Consider the following 14,203-nt stretch of genomic DNA (forward strand, 5'->3'; position numbering starts at 1 on the left):
TCGCTCACAAGTGTTGATTCGAACAACCCACCCTATGTACAAAAGAAACCCAGGACACGTCAAAATCTACCTCCAAATAGGGTTTCCCAGGGATAGATCCAAGCCTCACTTTCAATGCAATCCATTTCTGTTTGCCCAAAATCTCACCCGAGCCACATGTTCAGTCAAGGAGTCTGCCCAGTCCTCAATCTCCTCCTCACGTCTGCTTGGTATCGATGTCACCGTGCCCTGCCTCTTGGGTTCTGTCTCCATGGCATTCTCTACGGTCATTACGCTGATTTGTATATCTGATGCTGGAAAGGATTCGAGATGTCGGGCGAGTTCTGATCGGGGTTGACGCCCTGCGTGTCGTCGAGGTTGCGGCCAGGCCCTAGGGATGTATTCCTCATCTGCAACGACGGGGATAACTAGCCTACTCCGCTCCAGAGGGGCACCGCCCGAGCTAGTGGCGGAGGCGAACGTACGCCAGAGGACGTCCCCTTCGGTGTGAATATTAAGTTCGTTGACCGGAGCTGGTGGGAACGCACGGTCCAAGTCGAAGTTAGGTATCGTCGTTGCACTGTGGTCAGCCACTGGTCTAATTATCGGTGTTGGTGGTGATGGGGACGACGAAGGCTGTGTTGGGTATTGAATTAAGTCCTCGATCCGTCCGATCGCTAGTACTACAGGTACTAGAATGTCTTCGATCCCGTTCTCGTCGATTTCGAACACGGGAATTCGGCGTCGTTGATTGCGGCCCTCAGTTGTTGGGACCGGAGGAGATATTGGGCGCTCGGAGGTTTCCATGGCGTGGGTCTCGTCGAAAGAGACGGCGACGAAGGATGTGGTGGCGGTATTGTTGGAGGGTTGGAATGCCGCCATCTCGAGAGGTGTAGATGTGAATATGTGGAGGGAGGTTATTTGAAGGGAAGTAGTGTAGAGTAGACGGTAGTTTGATGTTGATGCGTGGTGTTCGCTGGTAGTCTGGTGTGGACGTGTGATGTTCACTGGTAGTAGCGGGTGAGTATGGAGTTGAGCTGAGAGAACGTCCTACCTGCAGAAGGGAAACTGTAAAGCGAGGATATATATGTTATTACACTAGAGGTCCTCGTCTCCGTACCGACCAACAGTTCATACTTGTTGTTCACTTAGAGATCCACTATTGAGACGGCATCCAAATGGAAGATATACACAACCGCAGGGCTTAGAGCATCAACCGTGGTACACGCACGAAGATCCTCAGGAACCAATTTCTTTCCCTGGGGGGCGTCGTCTCGAGCCATTTCTTGGACCGCTGGATGGTGTGTTACGACTTGGGTCTCAGGATACCTACTTATCTTGGAGATCCCACCAGAAATGCACGGCAGCTTGGTTGTAAGCGAACCAGGATGACCACCACACGTGGAGGAAGAGCTGTTCGGTGTCACGTCGCATCTGAAGATGTTCCCTGTTGGTCGAATTTGTAGCCAAGCAGCTTGCGGGAGCTTCTCTTTCCGACGACGCAGAACACCGTCATTTCCTGTTTCATTTTGCGAGGTTGGAGCTCTTCTATAGTAGCTGCCTGGATAGAGTTTGGTTGTACCATTGGATGAGTCCCGGCATCGACACATAATTTGGTCGAATTTGAAGATTTCTTCACGACAAGCTTAGTAGGCACTGTAGGCCAACGAACCAATATTTTCCCTTTCACTTTAAAATGATCTCTATAGATCGCTTGGTTCCGAGCGAGGAACAGATTTAGTCCTGCGCAGAGTGGCAAACAAAACGCTGTGTAGAGTGGGAGTGTTGATGTTTCCGATACAATCGCAGACACAGATAGGCGGAGGACTCGATTGTAAACTCTGCGGTCACACTTCTCGGGCCTGGGTCCTGCATATGTTGGAAAGGGGCGGGGTTGTTTCTGAATGGACCTGGGACTTGACTGTTTTAGAGGTTTCACTGGTTTAGGTTTGAAATAGACTTGGTTTGATCTCAGTGTTAGCAATACATGCATCGCGTAATACCTTGCAGATTCGAGACAACACCTATAGGTATTGGGCAAACTAGAGTTTGACCAAGCGGGCTGCTTATGTGTCTGAGCGAGTCTGAGTTATGTTGGTCACTATGTTTTCGCTACCGATTCTCATTTTGTTGCACCGTACTTTCCACGGTCAGCCACAAATACAGATAGGCGACAGAGATCTGCGGAGATGCCGTCCAAATTCCCTTCTTGAAGCCTTCCAACCTGGAAGTCCCGGTCGCCTTTCAACCACATTGCAACAAAGAGCGACGCTGGCGAATTCCGATCCATACCGACTCACTGACAGCGAGATTTTCTGCCTCCAAGCCACAGATTCAGACGTGAGGTTGGTCGTCAATTTGGCACTGGAGGAGGGTCGGGGAGTGGATTCATCGGTCTTGGCCTTGGGCGAAGGAGCGTAAAGATATCGTGGACCGGACTCTCGTCCTTGGAAAAAGTCAGTGGTCTAAATAGACACCGTTGTTCTGGGGTTGACCTACGACCACCATGGACTGACTCTCTGGTCGAGGTACTACTTGCGTTGGTTGCATGACGACTGGTTAGGAAGGAATCAGGTATGCCACTCTGGTGATGAACATGCAAGAGGAACGGGCCCGTTGCTCAGACTCTCACGAGGCTGAGAGCGATTTGATCTTCGTTTACTAAACTTCAGCAGGTCAGATCGATCGCTGCAGAGCGGAAGAGTTTGATATTGTCGACGCTGGCAGAAAGGTGACACAATGACCCAGCCAGCCTCCTCCAGTTCTCTGCTGTTCGAGCTCGGTTCGCTTCCGCTAGAGCGTCACACTGTCCAACAGATCATGCATTTTGCATGCTAGCATCCAAGGTCACTAGGACTGTGCCTCTTTTATTTCTTTTTCCCCTTGCGCTTTTACTGCCTGTGTGGTAGGATCGAGATGCCAACATCACTCCTTCCTTGCACCAGTTATGATTATTTCCTACACTCCCTGGATCCTCTACAGTCCAAAATGCGTTTTATTGATATGGATAGTGATATATTGTCGGCGGGAGTGGGGGCTTCCCTCCGATTTGCGGCTTCCATCGAGGAAACTGCCATGCCTGCCTCTGCTCGGTTGATTGAGGCGGCCTTGCCAGTGTATAATACCACAAGTTTGAGGATCAGCTGATATTTAATGCTCGACTGTTCACAATCCCACCGTCCTTGATAGTTGGACACTTCCACTCACCTCTCTGGCCCCAATCTTTGGCTACTTTTCCCACTCTTTTGGCGAGCAAATACTCTTTTCGACACCATTACCACGGAACCCACTCATTGATAACAGGGGATCGATTCCACATCACCATCACCGACCACCAAGCGCTACATTATCTTTCATCCTTCCGGTTCAAGCACATCTATCAGAATGTCTTTTATGCTCGATCCACGCGGAGACTTGCCTCCTCCCACCATACAGCCGAGCTCGTTCTATTACACCCACTATCACAAACGAGCCACCTCTTATGGTCTCCCCGCCAAAAAACCCAAGAGCAAGCAATGTTACGATTGGATCTTCTCAACGGCGTCCAACGTCCACATTGCCATCGATCGTGCTGCCTTCAAAACATACGTTCCCTTCAAGTCATACGTCCTCACAGTCTCCGATCAACGCCAGGTACCGGTTCGAGGCATTGGGACAGTCGAACTGAAGCTGCGGCGAGAACCGGGCAGTCGAGAAAACCACACCATTGTCCTGGAGAACGTCTTGCATGTCCCCGACTGGCTTTGCAACGTTATTTCTGACATATATTTTGTCCCCGCCAGCCATTATGAGCACACTTGGACCGAGTTGGGCGTCAACTTTTTCGTCCGAGACAAAGACATCTTTAAGCCCTGGGGTTACACAGAGAACTTCTGCGGTCTGGATCGACTGGTGCTGTCAAAAAACCATCAAGGACGCAGTCCCATGCTCGAAGATCCTGATCGAGAAGTGTTTTCCGTGAGCTTGACCTGGCCACAGAGTCAGAAGGACAAGGGGGACAACATCGCCGCCGAAGAGATGAAACAAGACGCCAAACGAGTCAAAAAGGCTTTCGAAAAGAAACACGCCGAAGACGAGGCGAAAGGCCTGAAACGAGAGGTCAAGAGTAACTTAGAGAGCACCAAGTCCAAGTTAATCCCGGACGCCATAAAGAGGCCGCCAAAACAGAACAGCAGCGAGTCTGGTGAAATCATTGGCGAACTGGAAATACTCCCACGAGGGTCAAGGCGGATGTTCGATAGGTTCAGACTCTGAAGCAAAGGTACGCGGTTCTCGAGGTCCGCACGTCAAAACACAGGGCAATGGCGAACCTCGAAGTGTTGCACGTCTCATCGGCACATCAATCGCCAAAGGGGAGCCAGTAGTAGCCGGCTTAGATCGAGTACTGATACGCCACAGGAGCTTCATGCACAGTAGATTGGGAATGTGCAACCCGTATAGCAAATCAATCGCATCCATCCTCACCCCTTCATCAGTCTTCCTACTCGTATATCTTCTTTTCACCCCAGTAAACTAATGCACCAACCTTACCTGCTTGCCTGGCTCCCACTCATGCAATGCTGAATCCAGGCTCCGCCAGTAATTCAGGTTGATGCATTCCCTTTTTGCACCATCAACGTCATCGCTTTCAAATGCCTCCCTCAGCGCTTTCTCCGTCTCCCTGATCCTCGCTATATTCTCTCTCATTAAGCTCTCAATCTCATCATGGCTCTTCGCCTCCTCCAGCATCTCTTGCGCTTCCATGACTTCCAGCAACGTGCTCTGATCCGTCACGCCCGCGTGGGTGGCGTTATCCTCGTGCGTGATGTCGATTTCATGATTATGCTGTAAGAGGTATCTCGCGCGCAGGAGTGGGTCGGAGAGGGTCTTGTAGGCGTTGTTTAACAGAGATGAGAGGGCGCGGGATTTCTGGTGGGAGGGCGTCCCAGGAGGGAATTTGTCCGGGTGGTATTGCGACTGTAGCTGCAGGAATTCGCGGCGCAGGTGCGGGAGCGAGATCTCGAACGGGCCGTCCGGCGGTGGACCCGATGGGAGGGTCGAAGGGAAGAGCGTGTAGTAGTTCGTCACGTCTAGAGGAGAGGGAGAAGTCGTTGGATCCTCTTGTGTGGAATTAGCTGTCTTCGGCTGCACTTGAGCTGGTGCCTCAGCTCGAGGCTCCTGGTGACCAAAGGCGGTCCTGCTGAATGTTCGTCGAGGATGGCGTGTTGATATTGGTCGCGAGCATTGCAGGGGGCTTTGTCGCCTTCTTGCAGTTGCTGTTGTGGCAGAGGGTGAATCAACGAAGCAGAGACGTCGGAGGTGCCGGAGAGTCTGCCGCGTAGGCGCTGGTCGAGACATGATTGCGGTGATTCCAAAAAAGAAAGAAAAAGAAATAATTGCGAGTACCTTGCTGTGGATGCGATTAGACGTTAGCGGGGTCAATTGGAAAAGGGTTGGACAGATTGTAGGTACATGGGAAGGATAATCCTCAACACCAGAATGGGACGGTTTTGTGTTGGAACGCCTCGAAAATTGTATGGTCGACGTCATGCTCCGGAGTCGGAGCATGTTGGGCCGAAGAACGAAACAACAAATTTTGCCATTTTCATTCTTCCCAACTTCTGTGTCACCATTATTCATTTTCATAGAGAATTTTTTCAGTTTTGTGACTCGTACAGGCTCTTGGTCCATAGTGCCAATGACGGTATTTTTATATAGACCAGGATGGCGGTTCAAAAATGAGAATTAATTTTCCGCTCCTGAAGCAACCTCTCTCGCAAGACGCACTCCAAGGTTTCAATTATAAGCCACCAAAGCAGCCTTTTACTTTCGAGATTGGAGCATCCCGTCTCAGAGGATTCGTCTAGGTCAATGATGCTGGAGGGCATCTGTCCTCTCTCTCTCCCCACATGTGGCACTGCGACATCCCTGCGGCACTCCGGCTCAATGGAGCTGACCCTAAGAGTTGCTCCTCAAGCATTCTCAGGGTGCATTGGTATCAAGGGATGACCATCGTGCTCTGCCAGATCGATCTTCGAAATGGCATATGCTACCCCTCATTTACCACATTACCCCTCTAGCAGGCATTCATTGGCATTCTTGTTCGATTACCGGCCTGGAATCAGTCCTCTTCGCATTTCGACCTTGGACAGGTAGCGCCGGAAGCCGCCATTTTCATCCGGACCCCCACAGGAGATACTATCAATGTCGGCTTAACTGGAGCACTCGTAACCATCTTCGACACGCAGGCGGTAGCAGCCAATCGGTGGCGCGTAGCCGTCTTTTTTGGTCGATTATTGATGCCCTCTCGCAGGGAGCAGCCAATTATTGACAGATGTCGGGATTGACCTTGGGATTCCTTCTGCTGCTGCTCTGCGGAAGTGATTGCTGGTGAGTCCGAGGCTGTTCCATTTCTACAGGCAGTGGCTAAACGCTTGCAGGTCTCCTTGCAGGGTTCCAAATGGGTCTTCTGGTGTCCGTGAGTGTGGCTGCGTGGGCCACGTTGGCCCAACATTTTAATCCTTGCTATTGTCAGGAAAACTCAGGTCTTCGACAATAAAAGGCTGATCCACGGTGGTATAAGGTGAAGGAAGATGTCTTTTGAATATGGAGTGCCATTTAGTTGTTGCTCATTGAAGGATTTTAGAGGCGACAAGGCTGGACAAGGCTAGCATTGGAGAACGAGGAACCTTGGGTCACTGACGTCATTGGCCAACGCGGCAAGCTCCACCTTTAACTCGTGGTTGTTTCGGACCTCGAATTTGATCAGTCAAGTTGAACTCGTTGTATCACAGTGACGGGCTGTGCTGCCAATCAGGCAATATAAGCTAGAGCTAGAGCTTTAATACCGTTTCTGCCCCCTAAGATCTCTGCAAGTCTTCCCACAAAACCTTAAATTCATCACAATCTGCAAGATTACCCCTCATTTCAGTATCAACCTCTGATCATGTCGGACTACTACGACCGCCAAGGAGGAGACCCTCGCGAGTATGGTGGCGGTGGCCGCGGCGGAGACAACTACTATGACCAGAGCCAACGCTTTGACGATAGCGATCAAGGCGGGGGCCGCAGGGACGACTATGGCGAACGCCGTCAGCAAGGAGGATACGGAGGAGGAGATGGTTATGGCCAACAGGAAGGGCGTTATGGAGGAGGTGATGGCTATGGTGATGGTGGGACGAGTGGAGGTTACGGAGATGAGCCACCTCGCCATCATGATCATCGCGACGATGAAGGCTATGGGCGTCAGGGAGAAGGCCATCACAGACGCCACGGCGCTGAAGGATATGGTGGCAGCTCCAGTGGAGGAGGAGGAGGAGGAGGAGGAGGAGGAGGAGGAGGGTATGGGGGCGATGGCAGCTATGGGAGACCCTCCGGTGGAGGATATGGAGGAGGTGGATCTGCCGACTATGACGAAGACGAAGTGATGCGACACAGCCAACACCACGGCAACCCGGAAGACTCTAGTCTTTTTTCTCAAGCCATGTCTTTCCTCAACCAAAACAAGCACAGCACTCAATCCGAGGACGTGGACGAAGGTCGGATGCAGCAAAGCCATCAGATGCTTTACCAGCAAGGTGGTGGCAGCCAGCAACACGATGCTTCTAGCTTAGGCGCAGGGGCTGCAATGCAGGCCTTGAAGATGTTTTCTGGTTCTAGCGGAGGCGGATCCCAGTCTCAGATGATTTCCATGGCTATGCAAGAAGCCTCGAAACTGTTCGACAAGCAGAGCAACATGGGTAATGTCCAGGGCGGCACAGACAAGCAGTCGGCAATCAACATGGCTGCAAAGATGGCCCTTCAAATGTATATGAAGAGCCAAGGAGGTGGTAGTGGCGGTGGTGCTTCTGGGCTGATGAGCCTTGCCAGCAAATTCTTCTCTTGAATCGAGGGAGACGCGGCTACTGGCTTCCATACGAAGGGTTCTATATATCCACTATCCTATCGCTCAGGTGGAGGAATCCCGACAAGGCTCCGTGCTATGGAGAAGCGACCACTGAATATAGCTAGATGAAGAAGGTATAGCGATGGATCTAGTCTACTTCAGGCAAGGCGCGGGCCAGTCACGATGCAGGCGTCATTCTCGCATCCTCCACAGACTGCGCATCCACAGCACCGAGAAGCTTTGGAGAAAAAGTCCCCTGACCATCCCATCCTCCATTTCCCCATCTCATTCCTGTCCACAACAAGTTATTGCTTTTGTCCAGATCGAGGTTGTTACGTCCAGCGCCTAATCTGTCCACGTTCTGTCCGCTTTCCGGAGCGAGGCATCCTCTCAATCGTCGCCCTTTTGTCGTACACGTGTCTGTGCATGAGCAAATATCGGCTTCTATCGACCTGACCCAGCTTGACGACAAACATGCGATGTGCTAGAAGGCCGTAATCCCACCAAGTTTGAGACAATAATCCATCGATGATGAACCAGAATCCTGGAGACCACTGGCGCGGGCCTGGAGGGCCCCCTCAGAGTGAGGCCCAGCCACAGGGAAGACCTTTTGCCAGCTTTGGGTATGTTTGAACTCTCGCATCATTTCGCCGCACACTCATGCGAAACACTGAATCGTGTTCAATTCGACCTCACTATGCTTGCTGCCGCTATTTGTTCTGCTAACATGTGCGGTATGTCAACAGTCCCAATGGACCAGCGCAACCACCTCCCCACTTACCACCGCCGCCCTCGTCTTATCATCAACACCACTCGCAGCCTTCGGGAAGTCACAGCCTGTCCATCGCAGACTTGACTCAGGGCCCTCCCAGTCATCAGCAGCAACATCAGTATAATACTCAACCACCGCCTCCACAGCCCCAAGGTCTCCCAATAGGGGGGCCTATGGGACATACCATGCCTCAGCACTCACCCCAATACCTCGGCCGCGATAGGGAAATTAGAGAGCTCCGGGAGCGAGAAATGAGGGAGCATGAGATGAGGGAAAGAGAGATGCGCGAGCGTAACAACCTCGAGATGCAAAGACAAAGAGACGAAATGATCATGCGTGAACGAGAGCGTGAGGCTCAGGAGAGGGAACAAATGGAGCGCATGCACCGAGAACAACAACAGCATCAGCAGCAATCGCAACAGCAAGCACAGCAACAACAGCAGTCGCAACCGCAGCAACAGCGCCCTGTCCAGAGCCATGCTGGCTCCATTCCTATCCATCAACCTGTAGCCTCGAAGGTTCAAAACTCCATACATGGTCCGAATGGCCTTCTGGCAAATGGCGGGCCAGGTGCTTCCACCGGCGGGGGCCTTTTTGCAGGACCGGGACAACATGAATCGCAGAGATCATCCCAATACATGCAGCAACCGGTGCCGACGGCGCCGCCACAACCGGGTCAGCCTTTTATGCCTGGTCCATCTCCCATGCCTGCTCCGGCACAACTAGCCCACGGCCAACAACCCATTCTGAATGACGCTTTGAGCTATCTTGACCAAGTCAAGGTACGCTTCAGTGATCATCCGGATGTTTATAACAGGTTCTTAGACATTATGAAGGACTTCAAGAGCCAAGCAATTGACACGCCGGGAGTCATTGAGCGTGTATCAAATCTGTTCAACGGTCACCCCGCCCTCATTCAAGGTTTTAATACCTTCCTTCCGCCAGGGTACCGCATAGAATGCGGGACCGAAGAGAATCCAGACGCCATCAGGGTCACAACTCCTAGTGGTACAATGACCCAGTCCCTCCAGGGCAGAGGCCGCGCGCAATTCGAGCCTGCCCCGCAACCTCCAGTTGCTCGACAAGATACATTTGAAAGCAGACACGGATGGGGCCAGCCCCTTGGCGCTTCGCCAGGCGCGAGATCGGCAGAACTGCCTGGATATAAGCCGGCATCTGGTGAAAGACCCATGGATGAAGTTTCCAGTGCCGTTACTCAGCAAGAACAACGTGGCGTCTCAACTCTCCAAAGTGCAGTTACTGCGGTGACTAACGGAGCGTCAAGGCCGGCTCTTGCCGTATCACCTGGACCAGGTCAAGGCGGTACATATCCTCAGCAGGCCGCCGCGTTCAGTGGTAATGCGGGCATCGGTGAATTGAAACGTGGGGGACCGGTCGAATTCAATCATGCTATCAGCTACGTGAATAAGATAAAGGTATATTTGATTTTTCCCCAAGTTGCACACCTCACTAGCTGACCTGTATGCAGAATCGGTTTGCGCAACAACCTGAGATTTACAAGCAGTTTCTTGAGATCCTGCAAACTTATCAGCGAGAGTCGAAACCGATCCAGGATGTATATGCTCAGGTCACACAGTTATTCATATCTGCTCCAGATCTGCTCGAGGATTTCAAACAATTCTTACCCGAATCTGCGGCTCAAGGAAAGGCACAGGCTGCTCGCGCTATGAATCAACAAGAAGAGACTAGCAATGTTCGCGGCGAACCTGGATATGCAAGCAGCGCCGTTCCCCAAGCTCAAACTCCGAGGCCTGCCTCGAAAATGCCACCCATGGGCCAGTTTGACCCACCTAGCACAAGCAAAGACAACAAAAAACGCCGCGGAGGACCTGGAACCGCTCATTCCAACCAACCGGCGGCACAGCTAGTTGTTGACACCAGCGTCACCCAAGGTCCACGAGCTGCTCCCGTTCAGGTTGGGAATGTTAGCAAAGTAAGTTCACTTCACTCTCCCTTCCAGCTGTTTGGTTCCTGAGAAGCGCATTCCTTTCTTGCCAAATCCTGGGAGTTTGATCTTTTACTAATGTCAGTGGCAGCGCCCCAAACTCGCCACTCAACGTCAGCCACAACCTGATTTGGTCGTCACTTCACCAACCCTCGTGCCGCAACTGCCTGAACCCCTTCCACCGTTTCCTAACTCATCTACCACTCAAGAAGAGCTTGCATTCTTTGACCGCGCAAAAAAACAGATTGGCAACAGGGCCAGTTATGCTGAGTTTCTCAAACTCATCAACTTGTATTCTCAAGATCTTATCGACAAGTACACTTTGGGAGACAGAGTTGGCGCTTTCATCGGTGGCAATCCTGATCTAATGAGTTGGTTCAAAACCTTCCTCGGTATTGAGGATCAAGAGGAGGTGATCGAGGCTCGTATACGACCCGATCCTGGCCGCGTCAATCTCTCCCATTGCCGTGCCCTTGGACCTAGCTACCGTCACCTCCCTAAGCGTGATCAGGACAAACCTTGCAAGGGACGAGATGGGATGTGTTATGAAGTCCTGAATGATGTTTGGGCTTCTCACCCTACTTGGGCTTCCGAGGACTCTGGCTTTGTCGCACACCGCAAGAATCAATATGAGGAAGCTTTGCATCGAATCGAAGAAGAGCGACATGACTATGACTTCCACATCGAGTCATGTCAGCGGACCATTCAACTCATGGAGCCCATTGTCCAGCAAATTGGAGTTATGAATGATGCAGATCGAGCCGCCTTCATTCTAGCACCAGGTTTGGGTGGCGCAAGCGAAGCCATCCCCAAACGCATCATCATGAAGATATACGGCCGCGAGGCCGGCGCTACGGTGATGAGAGAAATGTTTGCCCGTCCCACCGCCGTCCTGCCGATTGTTCTTGCGAGACTCAAACAGAAGCTTGAAGAGTGGAAGCAAGTGCAACGAGAATGGGAAAAGGTCTGGCGCGACCAGATTCACAAGCAATTCTGGAGAAGCCTGGACCACCAGGGAATCAACGCGAAGAATCTCGACAAGAAGAACTTCCAGCAAAAGGCACTAACGAGTGAGATCCAGGCGAAATACGAAGAAGCGAAGAAGAACCGCGACGACGGTATTGTCGGGAAGCGGCATCAGCTCCAGTACTATTTCAATGACTTGGACGTCATCACCGACGCGACCCGGTTGATCCTGGTGTCCTTGGACTCCGACAGGCAACAGACCTTTAACAGCGGGGAGCAAGAGCGAATTAGGGGATGGTTGGTTGACTTCCTCGTCCGTTTTTATGGTCTCGATGGCGAAAAGTTCTTGGAACAAACCGAGATTGTATCAATAAGACACCATCACGAGCATGACGAAACTGCCGATGGTCATGATAGCGATGCTCACCCCCCGGCCAAGGGTAAGGCCCAGCGGAAGTCGGACTGGCTTAGGAGGATGGCACTTGAAAGGAGACATGGCAAGGAGGACAGCGTTGCATCGGCAAGCAAAGAGTCTACCCCAGCTCCAGGTGCTAGCAGCGAGATGGAAGTTGACGAAGATGCTCCGGTGTCAGATGTCCCTGATGAGCCTCAACAGCCGTGGATCAATGTGGCCAACAGCGATACATCTGCCCGTCATCTGGCTATGGACGAGACATATCCCCACACGACGTTCAACCTCTATGCGAACGCCAACATCTACTGCTTCTTCAGACTGTTTGAGATGCTGTACAGCAGATTACTTGCCATCAAGCTCAACGAACCTAATGTCCAAGAAGCTGTTGCGAGACACAAGGGTTTAAAGGGAAGAATTAAGCCTGCCATCGAGCTCCGCATGATTGACAAAGGACCGGACTACTTCTTTTATAACATTGAGGGAAAGCAGAACTACTATCAACAAATATTGCAACTGTGCCAGGAGGTCTTGGTGGGCACTGTCGATCTCGCTCACCTTGAAGAGACGCTGAGGCGTTACTACAACAAGAGCGGCTGGCAACTTTACACGATCGACAGACTTGTCTCAGCTATTCTTCGCTTTATTATGAACATCCTGGGTGGCGATGCTAAGGACAAGAGCGTTGAGATCACGAACCTCTTCTTGCGAGATCGAGAGCGCCCCGACACCAGCAGAAAGCAGGAAATTCAGTACCGAAAGCAGGTTGAGCGATTGTCCAAGGACGCCGAGGTGTACCGTATCAGCTATGTAAGTTGAGCACGTGCGTGATTCCAAGCTGAAGACATGACTAATCTCTCGTAGACTCCTGAAGATCGGCTTTGCACCATACGCTTATTCCCATCCGAAGATGCTACTTTTGACAGCGACTCTCTCTCAGATGAAGCTCGGTGGCAGTACTACATCGCGTCTTACACAATGACCGACGCAACCGAAGGTGTAGACCAGTCGCGGATGCACTCCCCCTATCTGCGACGCAACATTGCTCCCCAGAACGCCAACATTGAAGCCGCATATCAGGAGGTGTACGGCAACCTTGATAACCTCGATGAGCAGACTGCCTTCATCAGTCCTGACTCCTACAAGCTTCTGCTTCAAGGTGATTTCGGGTTCTTTCGACGAAGCGCGGTTGAGAAGCCGCCGAGAAAACCATACGAAAAGGGTAGAATGGAGGAAAGCGAGAGATTCAGAGAGAAGTTTGTGCGCAACACGGCGTGGATGAGGGACCAGAGAGCCGAGGATGTCGAACGCAAGAAGGCCGCGTGGGAGAGAGGCGTGAGAGACGGTTTTAGCGGCTACGACATTTGAGGCAACCCTAACTGTTGTGGTACGTGGAAGATGTACACATATGCACGGGCCGACGATATGGTCTTGTGCACAGGTTTCAAAGAACGTCGACGAAAAGGATTAGGTCGGGAAGGATCAGAGCGGCCAGTCCGTTCCTGGTGAAAGGTAGGACAAGAAAAAAGGTCCCCGCGAGCGTTGTTTAAGTACGGAGTATTCGATGGTACCCTTCATTACAGAGGCCGAACAACTTTCGAAAGACATAGATCGGGGAGTTATGCTGTGACACCTTGATCCTACGAGGGACGAATACAGTACAAGGAAAAATACCGAGTAGAGATTACGAAGTGGCAATTCCGACGCTGTGAGCCCCCGAGCCTCGCGAGACAAAAAGCAAAACCACGGGCAAAGTATCCAGCTTCTGGGGATCACTCGTTACACCGCAATTCCTTTACTACGTGGGTAAATAGGTGACACCATCTTGTGGGTGGAAGGCGATAAACTTCTCTTGTGGTTGGCATCTTCATATACCTAAACACATGTTCTGGTCTTTACCATATCATTCAACGGACTGTATCGTACTCTAATGATACCACGCCGTACCCCACGGCTCCTGGTACTTGCTATCATATTGAGGCAGTTAATATGATTTGCGAATCCATCAACGCAGACTCGAGTAGTGGCAGGTTTGCAGCAGATGCAGCAACAGGAAGATTGCAGCGTAACCTCGTCTCAACACATCCAGTCGATGACTGTCCCTCCAAAGAGAGAAGCACATGTCTGTACCGGGAAGGGGGGAGTCTTAGTCGAGCAGTGCTTTACGTACTGGTGTATTCCCATCCAAAAAGCTGCCAACCCCCTCGACCAGTAGATCGAGGTACTTACAAGGGAGCCAGAAAA

General features: G+C 51.6%; 5 protein-coding genes across 5 annotated transcripts; 3 read left to right on the forward strand and 2 right to left on the reverse strand.

Moving 5' to 3' along the window:
* Positions 1 to 111: 111 nt before the first annotated feature.
* Z519_06718 (uncharacterized protein) lies at positions 112 to 861 on the reverse strand (the record flags this gene model as incomplete). The annotated part of the gene is made up of 1 exon (XM_016764456.1): positions 112 to 861. One exon carries the CDS (start codon positions 859 to 861, stop codon positions 112 to 114), a length of 750 nt encoding a protein of 249 aa, XP_016619538.1.
* A 2,502-nt stretch (positions 862 to 3,363) lies between these two features.
* On the forward strand, positions 3,364 to 4,233 carry Z519_06719 (uncharacterized protein; the record flags this gene model as incomplete). Its single annotated transcript, XM_016764457.1, has 1 exon — positions 3,364 to 4,233. One exon carries the CDS (start codon positions 3,364 to 3,366, stop codon positions 4,231 to 4,233), a length of 870 nt encoding a protein of 289 aa, XP_016619539.1.
* Positions 4,234 to 4,491: 258 nt separating this feature from the next.
* On the reverse strand, positions 4,492 to 5,316 carry Z519_06720 (Fe-S protein assembly co-chaperone HscB; the record flags this gene model as incomplete). Its single annotated transcript, XM_016764458.1, has 1 exon — positions 4,492 to 5,316. One exon carries the CDS (start codon positions 5,314 to 5,316, stop codon positions 4,492 to 4,494), a length of 825 nt encoding a protein of 274 aa, XP_016619540.1.
* A 1,588-nt stretch (positions 5,317 to 6,904) lies between these two features.
* On the forward strand, positions 6,905 to 7,843 carry Z519_06721 (uncharacterized protein; the record flags this gene model as incomplete). The annotated part of the gene is made up of 1 exon (XM_016764459.1): positions 6,905 to 7,843. One exon carries the CDS (start codon positions 6,905 to 6,907, stop codon positions 7,841 to 7,843), a length of 939 nt encoding a protein of 312 aa, XP_016619541.1.
* Positions 7,844 to 8,374: 531 nt separating this feature from the next.
* Z519_06722 (uncharacterized protein) lies at positions 8,375 to 13,327 on the forward strand (the record flags this gene model as incomplete). Its single annotated transcript, XM_016764460.1, has 5 exons — positions 8,375 to 8,466; positions 8,590 to 10,051; positions 10,105 to 10,569; positions 10,673 to 12,769; positions 12,824 to 13,327. The coding sequence occupies 5 exons, from the start codon at positions 8,375 to 8,377 to the stop codon at positions 13,325 to 13,327; spliced, it is 4,620 nt and encodes a 1,539-aa protein (XP_016619542.1).
* Positions 13,328 to 14,203: the final 876 nt, after the last annotated feature.

The sequence above is a fragment of the Cladophialophora bantiana genome (assembly GCF_000835475.1).
Source record: "Cladophialophora bantiana CBS 173.52 unplaced genomic scaffold supercont1.9, whole genome shotgun sequence".
Taxonomy (NCBI): domain Eukaryota; kingdom Fungi; phylum Ascomycota; class Eurotiomycetes; order Chaetothyriales; family Herpotrichiellaceae; genus Cladophialophora; species Cladophialophora bantiana.